The sequence below is a fragment of the Carassius carassius genome, chromosome 36 (assembly GCF_963082965.1).
Source record: "Carassius carassius chromosome 36, fCarCar2.1, whole genome shotgun sequence".
NCBI classification, from domain to species: domain Eukaryota; kingdom Metazoa; phylum Chordata; class Actinopteri; order Cypriniformes; family Cyprinidae; genus Carassius; species Carassius carassius.
Genome location: NC_081790.1, coordinates 15,025,071 through 15,040,429, shown reverse-complemented (window position 1 = coordinate 15,040,429; position 15,359 = coordinate 15,025,071). Strand labels below are relative to the sequence as shown.

At 34.8% G+C, this 15,359-nt stretch overlaps 2 protein-coding genes across 2 annotated transcripts; both read left to right on the top strand.

The window, feature by feature from the left end:
- Nucleotides 1–2,296: 2,296 nt before the first annotated feature.
- On the top strand, nucleotides 2,297–4,264 carry LOC132117255 (claudin-3-like). Its single transcript, XM_059526420.1, has 2 exons — nucleotides 2,297–3,291; nucleotides 3,356–4,264. Exon 1 carries the CDS (start codon nucleotides 2,458–2,460, stop codon nucleotides 3,100–3,102), a length of 645 nt encoding a protein of 214 aa, XP_059382403.1. The 5' UTR covers nucleotides 2,297–2,457; the 3' UTR covers nucleotides 3,103–3,291; nucleotides 3,356–4,264.
- A 6,322-nt stretch (nucleotides 4,265–10,586) lies between these two features.
- Nucleotides 10,587–13,499, top strand: LOC132117254 (protein ABHD11). Its single transcript, XM_059526419.1, has 6 exons — nucleotides 10,587–10,820; nucleotides 11,279–11,414; nucleotides 11,504–11,677; nucleotides 12,432–12,602; nucleotides 12,705–12,886; nucleotides 13,015–13,499. The coding sequence occupies exons 1-6, from the start codon at nucleotides 10,681–10,683 to the stop codon at nucleotides 13,148–13,150; spliced, it is 939 nt and encodes a 312-aa protein (XP_059382402.1). The 5' UTR covers nucleotides 10,587–10,680; the 3' UTR covers nucleotides 13,151–13,499.
- The last annotated feature ends 1,860 nt before the right edge of the window (nucleotides 13,500–15,359 follow it).

The window sequence follows — 15,359 nt, the reverse complement described above, 5'->3', positions numbered from 1 at the left end:
TTTATTGTGGCAGAGAGTGTTGAGCTCAAGTGTTAGCATTAATGGTGACAAAATTATAGCAAAATAAGATATTAGTGTTTTGTTGCAACTATGTTTTTTTTGTTGGATAGAAATCTTATTTTTTTGTTTTGTTGGATAGAAAAAAATAATGTACATATTTTTTTTACAAAATGCAAGATTTTGGATATGCATCACATCAATGGTGACAATCAAAACAAAACAGTCTGGAAAACAAGGATGCATTTGTGTTATGAAGCGGTTTTGATTGTCACCGTTGTTGTGATGCATATCCGGAATCTTGATGTTTTTGTGTAAGTACATGATGCTTTTAGTCAAAATTTTTCAATTGCATGCATTTTGTCCGTCTTCAAATTAAGCAAGTATTTTGCTCTTGGCTTCTGTACTGTAGATTTAAAAGGCTTGGGGGTTATAAATGAAAAAAAAAATTCAACAAAGCTAACTTCATGACCTCAAATACTTAATATGTGATGACTTTTTCATCATCAACAAAGAACTGATACCACCTGAGCTCTCTTAATTTTGTTTCTCTTTAGTGCAGTGTTTCACAAAAACACAGGTACAGCAGTCAGAGACAAGCTAAACGAAGAAGTAGCTGGATCCCAACTAAACCAAACACTGTCCACCACAATGGTGACTTCAAATGAATAAAAAAATATCAACATTTAAACCTCTGTTAATTCTCAATAAGAGCTTCTCTAGATGTCTGACAAAAATAAAGTCAATCTAATGAGTGAAGCTGTTTGTGGAGATGTTTGATCCTCCTCTGCTGAGATCTTCAGAGATTTAATGTCTTTGATTTGCAGTTGATTTTACGACATACTCAATCGTCAGTTATTTCATTATTTCATAAAGATTATTTTATTTTCTTGATTTTAAGACAAACACAGTGTGTGGAAATTACATTGAAATAGCATGACTCTAAATATAATGCATCCCGAGAGTGTTGATTTGGTCCAGAAACAGTATAAATTATGCCTAAATGAACCTTAAATGATGATGAAAATATTTCTACTGACCACTTTTGAACTAGTTTGTAACCTTGTAAGGAGGTTCTCTGAACGTCTAAATCGGACGTACAGAAGACGTCAAAAAAAGACGTCATAAAAACTTTCATTCTGGCTCCTCAGTGGACGTCTTTTCAACGTCAGCAAAGACATAAAAAGTCGTACACTGGACGTAACTTTGCCCAGTGGGTACTTATCCTCATTCAGTATTCCTCAAAAAAAAAAAAAAAAAAAAAAATTCACATATCTTTTATGTACGGAGCCCCGCACATGACATGCGAGAAAAAATAAATAAACGAATTAGTAAATCGTGCGCACAATTTATAAATTGAGTGAACGAAATAGTAAATCGAGTGAACGCAATAGTAATCGTGCGCACGTTTTAGTACATTGAGGGAACGAATTAGTAAATCGTGCCCATGATTTAGCACAATATTTTTTCCTGCATGTCATGTGTGGGGCTCCGTATTTATGTATTTAATCCCATTTTATTAACCAATATCTTTGCTGCTTACCTTTAATGATGCAATTCAAACATATTGATAAGAAAAATGACTTAAGATAAACATGACATTTGCTTTTTTTTCTTGTTTATTATTATTTATTTATTTAATTAATTTTTTATTGCTGAAGAGTGTTTAACTTTTTTCTCCTGAATTCTATGCTTCATGCAATCCAAAATGGCTGAGGGACTAAAATATCCCATTAGCTACATCACTGAAGCATGTTTATCCTGCTTTATGATGCTGTAGACCAAGAAGAGGAAACAGAGTCAATAAAAATTATATTTCTGTTCATCTGTTAAAACACAACACCAACTAATAATCACAAAGAACAAAAATAAACTTTTGAAGTCAGTCAATAAAATCCGTTCATCAACACTGTCTTGAATCTTTAGAAAGTTGGAGATCCCTCATATACAACATCAACAAAATCTCCGGTTTGAAATATTAAGTGTGACTCAGGTGAAATATTAGCCCTCCACTCCACCCCCTTGATTACTTATTTGTTCTTCCAGGTGCTTTTTCCTGGCTGAGCCAGTTTCTCTACTTCACACAATGTTAACAGGAATTAGATTACAAGGGAAAGCCAATACCAGCATATTGTTCTTCTCCAAGCAGTGGCCATAGCATGCAGGTGACGTGTGCAAATCTGCATCTCATCCTCTGTGTCATCACGTTAAGGTCCTCCTCCACTCACACCTGTCTCTTTGGGACTATAAAGGCTGCTTGGCTTCACAGCACTTTCTCAGGCTACACAAAGAAAGAAGAATTGGGACGCAGACATCTATATTTACATCTCAGCACAAGGTAAATGACATTCCTCCATCCATTATTTAATTTTCTGTTAGTACATATTTATTTGTTTAAAACTTGACACAACTAAAATACATCTAATTTTCCTAAGTAAAAAAGTACCCCTGACAGGCATCATGTCGATGGGATTGGAGATCGGGGGCATTGCCCTGGGCATTATCGGTTGGATCATTAGCATTGTGGCTTGTGCTCTTCCAATGTGGCGAGTTTCGGCTTTCGTTGGTGCAAATATCGTCACGGCACAAGTCATCTGGGAAGGTTTGTGGATGAATTGTGTCGTACAGAGCACTGGACAGATGCAGTGCAAGATCTACGACTCCATGCTGGCTCTGGCTCAGGACCTTCAGGCTTCCAGAGCCATGTCGGTCGTCGCCATCATCTTGGGCATCCTGGGTGTGTTGATCTCCGTCATGGGCGCCAAGTGCACCAACTGTATCGAAGATGAAGCATCCAAGGCTAAAGTGATGATCGTCTCTGGTGTGATGTTCATTATTGCTGGTGTCCTGGAGCTCATTACAGCGGCTTGGGTGGCAAACCAAACCATTCGGGATTTCTACAACCCAATACTGATATCAGCTCAGCAAAGAGAGCTTGGGGCATCCATCTACATAGGGTTTGCCGCCGCTGCTCTGTTACTGATTGGAGGAGCGATGCTGTGCTGCACCTGTCCTCCACGAGAGAAGAAGTACAAGCCACCAAGAATGGGCTACACGGCTCCACGCTCTGTCAGTGCTGGATATGACAAGAAGGACTATGTTTAAAAAAGTTTTATTGTAGAAAAATATAAACAAAGAATAATTAGAAGGATTTGAAGATCTCACAGAAAGGATGGAGATACTTCTGAAAGGACTCCGCAATGAAGGGTCACACGATGCTGTCAATATTTCCTTTTCGGCTGTTTAAGACTAGTGTGTGTGTTTGTATGTGTGTGTGTGTGTGTGTGTGTGTGTGTGTGTGTGTGTGTGTGTGTGTGTGTGTGTGTGTGTGTGTGTGTGTGTGTGTGTGTGCATTAAGGGATGGTTTCATAGGCTTACCTGTCAGGGATTTTGTGTTTATACATTTCATATACATGTATGATATTTTATGTGCTGATGTTTAAACTTTCCTGTTTTTTGTTTAGCAGTTCTTGCTTTTTGTGTCATGTCATAACATGGTGTCAAAATGTGTATTTAAAATTGTTCTAAGCAGACATAAATAGCCAAAGATATATGATATGAGACAGAGACATTATTTTAGGAAAACAGTCGCTGTGTCTGATGGCTTATCTGACACTCATGTATGTTGACAGGAAGAGGAAGACTTTAGCTCTTTACATGTATTTGCTTATGAAAATTTCACTGGACACAGAAACTGAACATGTATTTTGTTTTTCCTTTTAGGTTTCAGTTTTTGAGGTTGTACATCATTTCGTTTCTGCATAGTTAAAACTTTTTGTACTACTGTTTTACTATTCATAGATATTTTTTACAGATTTAAAAGAAATTATTTAGTGTATTTTCCAGATAACCAATTGAAATATTTGTCAGTCCTGTTGCTTTTATATTTTAAAAATTGAATGCACGGAAAAGTTAAACAGTTCAATAGCTTATATATTAAACAAATGGTCAGTTACAGCACACAATAGACTGTTGGAGTGGTTTTACCTGTTTGGCCCTTTGTTGTACAATTAGGGCAGTAATGTGACACATTCTGAGAAAGACCACAAGGTTTACAAACCTTAGGCAAGCTGTACTGTTTGCTATAGGTGGTGACCATAGACTGTAGATCCGACCAAAACCAGTCTGATTAACTAACAAGAGACTAAGGGATGGTGTTTGGAAAGAAAATGTATAAGGCACAAAATGTTTAGCTTACCTAATGTATATACTGAATGTCTGTGTTTTATCCCATTGTAATTTCAAAATAAATGCAATACAAACTGCATTTTTAAGAGTCGATTAGATCCTTTCAGCTGATGCATATTGAGCAGCAAACACAACATAAAGAAAGTTGCACACTTACTAAACCAAAAATGAATCCAAAATTAAATTCCACATGCTGCTTTAAGCACAAGTTACATTATTCCTAGTGATTCCTAGTAAATAATATCTTAGCAATTCATAAAATGTATAACTATAGACTGGAATAGAGACTCTTGGTAATGAGTTCTATTACAAAGGCAGGCAACAGGCCATGAAACCATGGTGAGTTGCAAATACATAACCCTAAGGGATATTAATACAAGCCTGTGCTCTTTAATGCTGTAGCCATAGCGACAATGCTTGTGAAGAAGGTGACACCCTCTTCTCCACCTGTCAGAGGGGGAGGGGATACGCCACACAGGTAAATGACTCACCTGGTGTGTTTGCTTTAAGACCAACACAAAGCTATTCAACTCTCGAGTTCAATTCTCATCTGAGTGTGAATATATAGAACATTTGTGTAATTATACATTTATTATTATTATAAATATAACAGACAGCAGCACAAGAAGAAAGCAATAAATCTGTTTTAACAGAAATAAGTAAACTTTTGGGTAAATTAAATGAATTGCTGCTGTTTTAAGACCCTAAAACAGTGAATGGGATTTACTTTTAAAATTAAAAGATTAAAGATTAAGATTAAATATTTTACTCATTATATAGGCAATATGGTAATATACTCTACATATATTTTATTTTGTGAACGAATAATGTATATATAAATCAATACATTTCGATAAAACAATAATTTTAGAAAACTACATTTTGGTCATTAACTAAGGGTGTTTTGAATTGTCAAGATGTTGTGAAATGCGGTTTATTAGGTAGGCTTTGTTTTAATGGAAAGAGCAGACGTTCACGGAAACTGAACATTTGAAGGTCACTGCAGAAGTAGGGAGTTGGCAGATTGTGGTCACGTGATCTTGGGACTCGTCTTCGCGAATGATTTTAAAAACTTTAAGATGTATTTATTCGGAAAGAATATGAGACAAAGAACACAGCAATACCCATTTAAATAGGCTACATTTAAAAAGTAGCCGACAAAGAGCCCATATTTGACGCAAAAGTCTAATTTGCACCACCAGACAAATATGTTTCTGCTATGTCCTTGTATGGAGATCAAAAGGGAAATGTCCTTCACAGGATGACCGTATGACATTTAAACAGACTTCCGCCAAGCAGTCTCGAGAAACATAAGCAAATAAATCTCCTCACCTGCTTTGGTTTCGGTCACGTGGTTTCATTTTCTACACTGCAGGTGAAATGGAGCACGTGCCTTGGAACATAATTCCATATTCTTCCGTTAGATATCTCCAGGGAAATCCGTGCCGTTTCCAAGATCCTGCTATAACTTTATTATATTAGCTTAGTATAATACTTAATAAAAACATTACTGTTCCCGTCATTCTTTGTTAATTTGCACAACAGAAAATAAAGTCAATTAACTAAAAAAAAACTGCATATTGTTATATAATTTTGAGCGTTTATCAGTAATAATACTTGTAATATATATATATATATATGTATCATATTAAAATATCATACAATTTTGCCTTCAAATAGGCTAATAAACGCAAGAAGAGGAACAAGAAGTAAGAAGAAAGAAGAAGGGGGGGGGGGTTGCAAGTGGATGTACTCTTTTCAAAATAAATATTCCTTTTTTTGTGAGAATTCAATGTTATATTTAAAAACTGCCCAGTAACTGCACATAATGAGAGGGAAAAAAATAGTTTTCATGACATTTTCTATATGTATTTTATGTGATATTGCAGATGCTTTTATCCAAAACAGCTTACAACTGGAGAACACATCTCAACTCTGAAGCAATCTGTCATAAAGCCAGCAATATACAATATTTTTTATGTAGGCTACATTTGTGTAAAACTGAACTCATATTATAAGCTACTGCATTGCATTTAACCTTCAACCAAAGGTTATTTCATGTGCCTGCAGCACCCATTTTACACTAATAATGTAGTTAGGTTTCTCAAAGGGACAGAATGAGTTGTATGACATCACGTCATCACCTTTAAGGAACCTGTGTTTTGTAGTGTTTATCTTAAAATATAAAGGGAAATATTATAAAGAAATCTTTCCGTTGCATATCTGACCTTAACTACTGAACCTGTCTCCTTTAGTTTACACTGAGTGAATAATAGCTGTAATCAAACATAATCCTGCATTGATTAGGGAGAAGACGGTGAAGAAAAGGCCAGAAGTGAAATTTGCCCTCTGATTATCAATTTTATGGTTACTTTTTTATTTGGCAAGATAGATCCTGTTGCATATAGACTGCAAATTATTCCTTTCGTTAAAAGACTTAGTCTGTTTACTGGAAAGAATGAGAGAAAATTGCTACATCCGCTTTTGAGGGAGGAAACCTTCACTTCACATTTCTGAGATAATCAGCACTGCAGGCTGAGAGAATTATGCCCACAGTATATGCATCTAACATTGTATTAATACATGATTTAGCACATTATATAAAATGTATATGAATATAATTAATAAGATGTGTTTAATCCTCTTCAAATATAATGATTACTTTAGAGAGTTACAAAATACATAATTTAATTTGATTATGTCTGTTAGAAAAATTATTGTAGATAATTTTTAACTGTGGATATATATATATCTGTATATATCTATAAATCTGTGAATATTTACATTAAAACAATTACCAATACCTAATCTTACTGATAATTGTATGCACTGTATGAAAAAAAAAATCAATAGAAAAACAGGAAGGGTACTGATAATTTTCTGCCAGTATAGTTTACTTACATTTTACTGACATTTACTGACATGACCACAATGCAATGTGTAATTCAAAATACAAGGAAAACACCAGTAAAAAAAATTAATCCGGAAAGTTCCTTCATGTATATTGCTGTATATTGCTCCCTATTATTACAGTCTTTTCTTAGAGTGTGTGGCAAATATGTTTCTCAGTAGTTTAGTAGGAGCTTTGCGTCTAGGTATTAATCTGGGTGCATGGACCCTGGCAGATCGGGGGCCCCCCGAGCCAAGGGGGAACTTTTAATTGAAACAAGGGATCGAATACAGAGCCCTACAAAGGCCAGCCCTTCATTTTTAAAAGATAAATGTGCTTTGCGATGCCATATAATAAATCCCTTTTGTGTAAATGATTCCATAAAGAACTTTTAGCATCTGAAGAACCTTTCTGTATCACAAACGTTTCTTTGTGTTGAAATAAGGTTCTTCAGAGATGGTTCTTTAAAAAATCTTTGACAAACTGGTTCTTCTATGGCAAGGCTTGAAGAACCTTTTGAAGCACCTTTATTTTTAAGAGTGTTTTTAAACAGCTTTTCAGAATTCTCCGCCGGAGTCCAACCTGAGCTCACAAGTCTCTCTCTCTCTCTCATTTCCCCTTTACACAGCTGCTGTTGCAGCCATAAAAATAGTCCAGTTTTGGTTTCTAATGGAAAAGTTATTATATTTTGTTTGCGTTTATTAATTTAGGAACATCACTGAAACATTTTATGTTTCATCACCTTGGATTTATAAGGTTCTATCTGACATTTTGTGTGGTTATTCACTGTATTTAGTAATCACAGATTCTAGCCTACGTCTTGGAATATATGTCCCAAATAATAATTTTAACCATATAATGTCATCTGAACAAGTAAGTAAGTCTGCCACACTTTGTTCTGACCAACTGAGGGAAAAAAGCATTACAATAAATCACGCTACCAATGGTGATTTAATCTAACGATCGATTAGCTCATATCACATCAAACCCTGCAAATTATTATTATAGTTATACTTTATTCTCAAAGTATTAATGTTAACAATTTCAGCATTGCCTGACTATGAGTAGTGTGTATTGTAGGTTTATATGTCTGTACAGTCTAATCTTATTGTCAATAATAATTGTAGAAATTATTTTAACCCAAAAAGCAAACTATGCTCCCATCGAACCGGTAGTCTTTAAAATACACATATTGTGTAAACCCAGGCTAGCTGTAGCCTAGTCAGAAGCATTTAAAACGGAAATATAATTTAAATTAATTCACATGTTTCATATAATCTTTCTTGATTACAATCTGCCATCAAAATGGTTTTTTCACATTTAATTATTCCAGCTGCTGTGGGAATAGGCTATAATTAAACATAACCTAATTTTTCTGAAATAAATACATGCATGTGTCTGTATTTATATATACATAATAAATATACACAGCACACATACATGTATTTTTTGGATGCAATTAATCACAAATAATCATTTGACACCTTTAAATAAATAAATAAATGCCTGATACATAAACCTATCTAATAATTTCCAGAGAATGATATGCATCAAGTGCATTATTCAGCAGTGCTAACATTTTATGTTTTCTCATTGTGTATGTTCCTTCTGCATGTGCCCTCACCATGGTTACTGTGATCATTAGCTGCTTTATCCCCACTGCTGGGTCGCCTATGGCAGCAGGGGTCATGGAGGAGAATGGAAGCTCTCACTCTGTCATTTTTTCTTTAGATGCACATAAACAAGTTGTTAGCCCTCTTAAATTGTCTGAAATAAGAGAGGGGACTGTAAAAGCACTTAACCCTGAATAACCCTCACTGATGAAACTGGGTGTAACTACAGTAGCCCATGTCCTGCAAATGTGGGAAAGCATGTTTAATTATTGGTTACTTTGAACCAAGAAACCACATACAAACCATTTAATGTTCCCAACAAAATATTGTTTTAAAGTCTTCAGTTTAATAGGATTAAATGGTCTTTAAACTTCCCATATTTTTTTATTTGAGGATCTTATTGATAATACTGTGCTTCTTCTTTTCATTTCTATTGCCTATTATTTGCTGTGAAATATTTAGTCTTGTGTCCATTTAGTCATGCCATTGTGTGTAGACTTCCCCTTAATTTGGCTTTCTGTATGTCAAAACATGTTCTCTTTGTTTGTGGAAAGTTACATTATATTAATTATTGTCAGGTCTAATTCAAAGGTCATTGTATTGGAAGTATTGTGCTAGTTTTGTATTAAGAACATTGCTGGGAGCTTGTTTGTGACAATGATATGACAATCTTTCACATCCATTTCACAGTGTACATTCAAATGGCCATTGCAACATTTAAATAAAGAATTGATGTCAGCAGATAAACTTAAAATGCAAAACTTCAGTTCTCGTTTGCTTAGGCAGAGCTGTTTTGACATAGGCCTAAACATTGCCATTTATCACTGAAAATATTTAAGGGATAAAGTTTGATTTAAAATTATATTGTTTTATAATAAATGACTTGATATTAAGGTACTAATTATTAATTGAATTAACCCTCATGTTGTGTTCTGGTTATTTTGACCCGGAAAGGATTTTCTTTCCCATTGCACTAAAAATTATTGACTTTGCTCAAGCAATATACACCACCACCACCAGCATCATCAACAACAACAAAAAAGGATCTCTCTTATTATTATTATTATTATTATTATTATTATTATTATTATTTTAGATAATAAGAAATAAGCTATTTTTGTAGGCTTAGAACCAAATTAGATAAAGGATTTTCAGCAAAAAGAGTAAAGATGTATAGGGCTTATCCTAATGTAAGTTTTAAAAGTTTTTCCATTTAAATAGTTTTATCTTTTCTTAACAATCACAGTTCACTTTGCAGTGCATGAAAGCAAACATAGTCAATTATGAAGGTTGTTGTCGTGGTCTGTGGCGCCACTCTCTGGTCATACTGGTCCATCCTCCCATTAGCAGTGCTTACTGATTTATCCAAATATATTTTCCTCTCTGTTTTATCTTCCCGTACTTTAATTGATTGCCTCTAGTGTACGTGCATATTCATACACTAAGTAGTATTTCCAAAATTTTGGGGTGTGAAATTTCCATAGACCCTTTTTGCAGGCATATAGACGCACGACGTAGTGACATCACGAACAGTCAGGGTTGTCGTTCTGCGGTGTTGCCAAGACCATTTATTTTATGCTTCTTAGGTTTTTGTTTTTTTTTCCCACCAAGTTGCTTGTAAATATCATATTAAACACAAGCAGTACAATTTCATGTAAATACAGTCAGGTATTTAGGATTACTAGTGCTCAAACTACCAGAATGATGTGTATGTGCATTTGTGAGTGTAAAAGAGCGATTAATTTAGCTGGATAACTTGTGTATGTGAAATATATGAATTGTTTTAGCAAAAGAACTGGAAATACATTTTAACTTCTGAAAAGTATTTCGTGTATGTTTCGTACATGTTTCAGTTATACGTTTATTGTTTATTTTATTTTCCCAGAGAGATCTGGCAACACTGTGGTGCGGTTTCCCTTGTGTTAGCTAACAACATCACGACCTTTGAAGTGGCCAACCCCGGTCGAATGAAGTCCGGACACAGGTTTTAGCATGTCAAATTTTGCCATGAGTGCCCTGTGCCGTATTTTAACTAGGGGAGTGTATTGCGGCCCGTCGTCTTGTTTATCTGTAGCGGGACTTCGGGATTATTGCAGCAGAGTCTCGCGACTGGACCGTGCTGGCAGTGACAGGTGTTGCACCTTTAATGCTCCGGTTCAAATAACTTATTGTTTATTACAAGGGAATACATGCGCGAGAGAGGGCTGTTACGTTAAAAAAGTTCCTTATTGTGATTTTTTTTTTTTAAGTAGACATCCATGCATTCTGTACCGCATTATCAAATTAGCCAGGTGTAGGTAGTTTTATTAAGAAGTAAAAAAAAAGGGTCAAACCAAAGCAAAAAATGCTAATCAAATAACATGCGTAATCTTCAGTTTTGGCTATTTACAGGTGATGGTCACATAAATAAATTTATACATTAGCTAGAACTCTATTCTTATGATTCTATAAACAAGGCCTATATCAACACATATCTTTTCTTAAAATAACGTGTTGTTAAATCCTGTTCTCTTCTGAAAGCAAGCTGTCACAATTGCCATTGTTTTATTGTGTGGAAGTCTTCATATTTGTCTGCTTTGCTCTCTCTTAGCCCTGTAAATTTGACCTACAATGTGTTTGATGGGAAAGGAGACGACACGCCATTGGTGTTTCTTCATGGTTTATTTGGAAACAAATCAAACTTTCACTCCATAGCCAAGTCCCTGGTTCAGCGGACTGGAAGGAAGGTATGCCCCCCGTTTCTGCAGTGGTTTAGAAGTTCTTTGGGCATCAGAAAAGTCTCTGTGAGTGTCCTGACTGTATTTTGTCTAGTTAGGTGCTGACAGTAGATGCTCGCAACCACGGCAAAAGCCCACACAGTCCTGTCTTGACCTACGAAGCAATGACTCACGATCTGACGCATCTGCTTGGACAGCTTCACATTGGGAAGTGTGTCCTGATTGGACACAGCATGGGTGGCAAGGTTGCAATGACAACAGCTTTATCACAGGTATTACTTGCTGTAATATTTATTTCATGCTTGTATGTAGCATATTGAAACATCTTTTAGGTATTCTACTAGGCTAAGGGTCAATGACATGATTTTCATGTTGATGTATTTATTTATTCAAAAATATATAAAAATGCAATTCATACATACATTGACTTGAATGCATTCCTTTTAGGATGATGATGATTTAAATGTATGAATTAAAATTAATTTTTATCTTTTTAAGGTGGATGAGGTCAAAAACTGCATGGTGATACAATTGCCACATCACAATGAAGATAAAAATCTCATTTAAGTAGTATGGCGTTGTTATTTAATATTATTAGCCTGATTGTTTTAGTATTAGGTCTTAGAAATTAAGCAGTTTTGGATTTGTTTCTGCCAAATCAAAATCAGCCACCATCAACCACCATGCAGAAACATGTAAGAAATGGTCATCCTTCATTACTGTGTGCCAAGTTCAATAAGTCAAATAAGAAATAACTTATAATTTTCATGACAAGACAAGCTTCGTTTGGGTTATAGATGGCATAAATTTCATGTTATTAAAAATACCATGAAAATAGATCTTGGTAGTATACAAGTCTTTATAAAAAATATATAATACAGTTCAATAATTAGGGGTCAGTAAGTTTTTGTTGTTGTTGTTGTTATTGTTGAGCTTTTTTTATCAAGCAAGGATGCATTAAAATGTCAGCTTTAAATTACAAAATTGTGTTACTTTTTTATTATTCTGTCTCTCTATCTCATGTAGCCTAGTTTAGTGGAACGTTTGGTGGTCGTGGACATTAGTCCCTCTCCGACTTCAGCCCACACCAGTTTCAATGCCTACATTCAGGCAATGAAAGAGGTGAAGATAGTCAGTGATATCCCACGTTCCACAGCACGAAGACTGGCTGAAGACCAGCTCAGGAAGATCGTTAAGGTAGCCGTATTACCCTTTTATCAGTTCATGTTTTCATCGGTTGTGGCTTTTTTATTGCAATCATACAATAAATCAGTCACATTTATGTTTTTTTTTGTGCAGGAGCGTTCAGTGCGTCAGTTCCTCCTTACTAACCTGGAGGAGCAAAATGGTCACTATGGCTGGAGGGTTAACCTGGAAGCCATCTCAAACCACCTAGAAGACATGATGGGTTTTCCAGATTTTAATAACACCTATGAGGGTCCAACTCTTTTCTTGGGTGGCAGTAGTTCAGCCTATATAAGGTAAATTGAACCACTACATGTACACATGTGCTAAGTGAATCTCTTTCTATTACTTATAATGTCTTTAATACATGTTTATTTAAGTGTATGTCTGTTTTCTTGCTGTGGACCTCTTGTTATTCTCGTAGCTCGGAAGATTACCCTGAAATCCAGAGGCTCTTTCCTTGTGCCGATATCCAGTACATCCCAGATGCCAGTCACTGGATTCATGCTGACAAGCCTTTGGATTTCATCAGCTCCATAATAACCTTCTTAAAATCATAGTACTTGTCTCAGGAAAGGATACGCACAAGTGGGCCCAATAAAGGGACAGTGAATGAATCATAAGGGTATGGACCAAGATGACTTTTAATGAGTTAAGTCTAGTCTCTTACCTTATTATGCACAACTGAGTCGTTACATAATTCCTGAAAGTTAGTTCATGTATTCACCTTTAATGTGGTATTTGCACTGTGGCTTAACATAGTACATTAAATGCAATTCTGTCAAGAGGATATGTAGAAATCTGTCCATGACTTTCAATCAAGACATGTTACATAACAATAGATCCAGCGGCTTTAGAAAACAAAATACTTTACCTTCATGAAATTACATTTCTTTCAGTATAATGATTTAAACATGTTTAATTGTATTTTTTGTTCCATAGCTGAATTATAATTGGACTAGATTAAAATTTTTCCTTTTTTTAAAGCATATTGTTGACATGGGCACCCTTTCGTTGTTCTCTGATAAGAAATACAGTGATGTCTATGCAACAGTGTGTGACTTATTTAACTCTTTCCAGCTGAAAGCATCTCTCACAGACTCATCTTAAGTTCCGATAAGACCACAAAACTTTGCCGTGTTTGAATTTTTACTCTTTTTTTTTTTCTGGAACCAGAAAATAGAATAGTTTGTGAAATGTTTTAAACTAATGCTATAGGGCATAATAGATTAGCTTTCTTTGTTGTTTAAAAACCCTTGAGCCTTTGTTAGAAGTTAAGTGTTTTATTAAAACAGTTTTGTATGGCTTTACAACAAACAAAGATGCTGCAATGTAACCAAGACACGTTTCAGAGCATCAAGAGGTATGATATCAGGTCCTACATTTCTGTTAAATACAACTGTTTTACTAGAAATCTTTCTCTCTCTCTTTTTTGGCCCTGGGTCCTTTTTCTTTTAAGCCCTTTGTTCTGTGTTTTAAATAAGCAGATAAAATACCTAAGCATGTGATTAAAAAAAAAAAACTGTTTCGGTGCTTGTTCGACTATTAGATGCCGCACAGTTGAACATTTCGTAACATGTACAGGTATGAGAGAACAATGTGCCTACCTCTGCACACTGTTTGTCATTTAATCCTGGTAGGTTTGTCACTATTATGAGTAATTATCAACGTACCAAAGCAGGGGATTATGGAAAGATTTAAGAATAAATGTACATGTACTGTTTTTGGCAGTCTTTAGTTTAAAAACTGCTGTTATAAGGGGATATTTTTGTTCATTGTGAAAGTGTCAGTGTTTGTAAATGATGAGTATTTTGTATATTCATATACAGTACTGGTTATATTAATGTATACTATATTAAATATATATTTATGATTACAATATCGTAATGATTGATAAATCAAGAAATATGCTGCAAAATGACATATCCTTAATGTCAGTGTGTGTTTTCTCATGTTGCGTAATAACTGTAGTGAATGTGTATGGTGGAACAATAGAGTCAAAACACTGCCATTGTTTGTAATGTCTATTCACACACAGTTTGTTATGTATTTGTGTTTACACGTAACTGTGTCTTTCCGAATTATGTTTTCAAAACTGTAGTTTACTACCTGTGATTAGTAGCAGTGCAAGTTCAATGTCTTTTGCTAACAGGAAACATTCTTAGAACTTTGGCATTCAAGCGTTCTTAGAAAATTCCAGTGGCGTTAGTAGAATGTTCGTTCAGTTATTTGCTTTTTATTAGTGTTCTCCAAACATCAGCACAAAAACATTGTTCACGGAACGTTTTTTTTTTTTTCTGAAGCATTTTAGTTGGATCTTCGTGTAACATTGTTAAGCATTATTTACTACTTGTTTGAACATTCAAACGTAATGTTTCCATAGTGTTTACGAATGATTAAACAGAATGTTCAGTTTACTTTTAAAACATAAAACAATTGATTTGATTGACATTTAGAGAACATTCAAAATGTTTTTTTTTTTTATCATTTGATGTTAGCATTAGCAAAACATTCTTAGGACGTGTTTTTGTCCTTCGCAATTTTAGCTAATTTTAGCAATTCTGTGTACTGTTTCATGAAGCTAGATTAACTCAAAACATTTTCATTTTAAATCCCTCATTCTTATGAAACGGCCCTTTGATTTGAAGAATGTACTGTACATGTATGCAATACTAAAGAGATGAATCAGATGAGTACATAATGCGCAGACATTTATGATGTTTCTCTAACAATATAGTATCTGCTTAGTGTATTTAGAAAGAACTGAAA

Excerpts from the sequence above, each read along its gene's own strand:
- LOC132117255 (XM_059526420.1), top strand. The coding sequence starts at position 2,458 with ATGTCGATGGGATTGGAGATCGGGGGCATTGCCCTGGGCATTATCGGT.
- LOC132117254 (XM_059526419.1), top strand. The coding sequence starts at position 10,681 with ATGTCAAATTTTGCCATGAGTGCCCTGTGCCGTATTTTAACTAGGGGA. Across the intron at positions 10,821-11,278 it reads GACCGTGCTGGCAGTGACAG|CCCTGTAAATTTGACCTACA; the intron begins GTGTTGCACCTT and ends GCTCTCTCTTAG. Across the intron at positions 12,887-13,014 it reads AGTAGTTCAGCCTATATAAG|CTCGGAAGATTACCCTGAAA; the intron begins GTAAATTGAACC and ends TTATTCTCGTAG.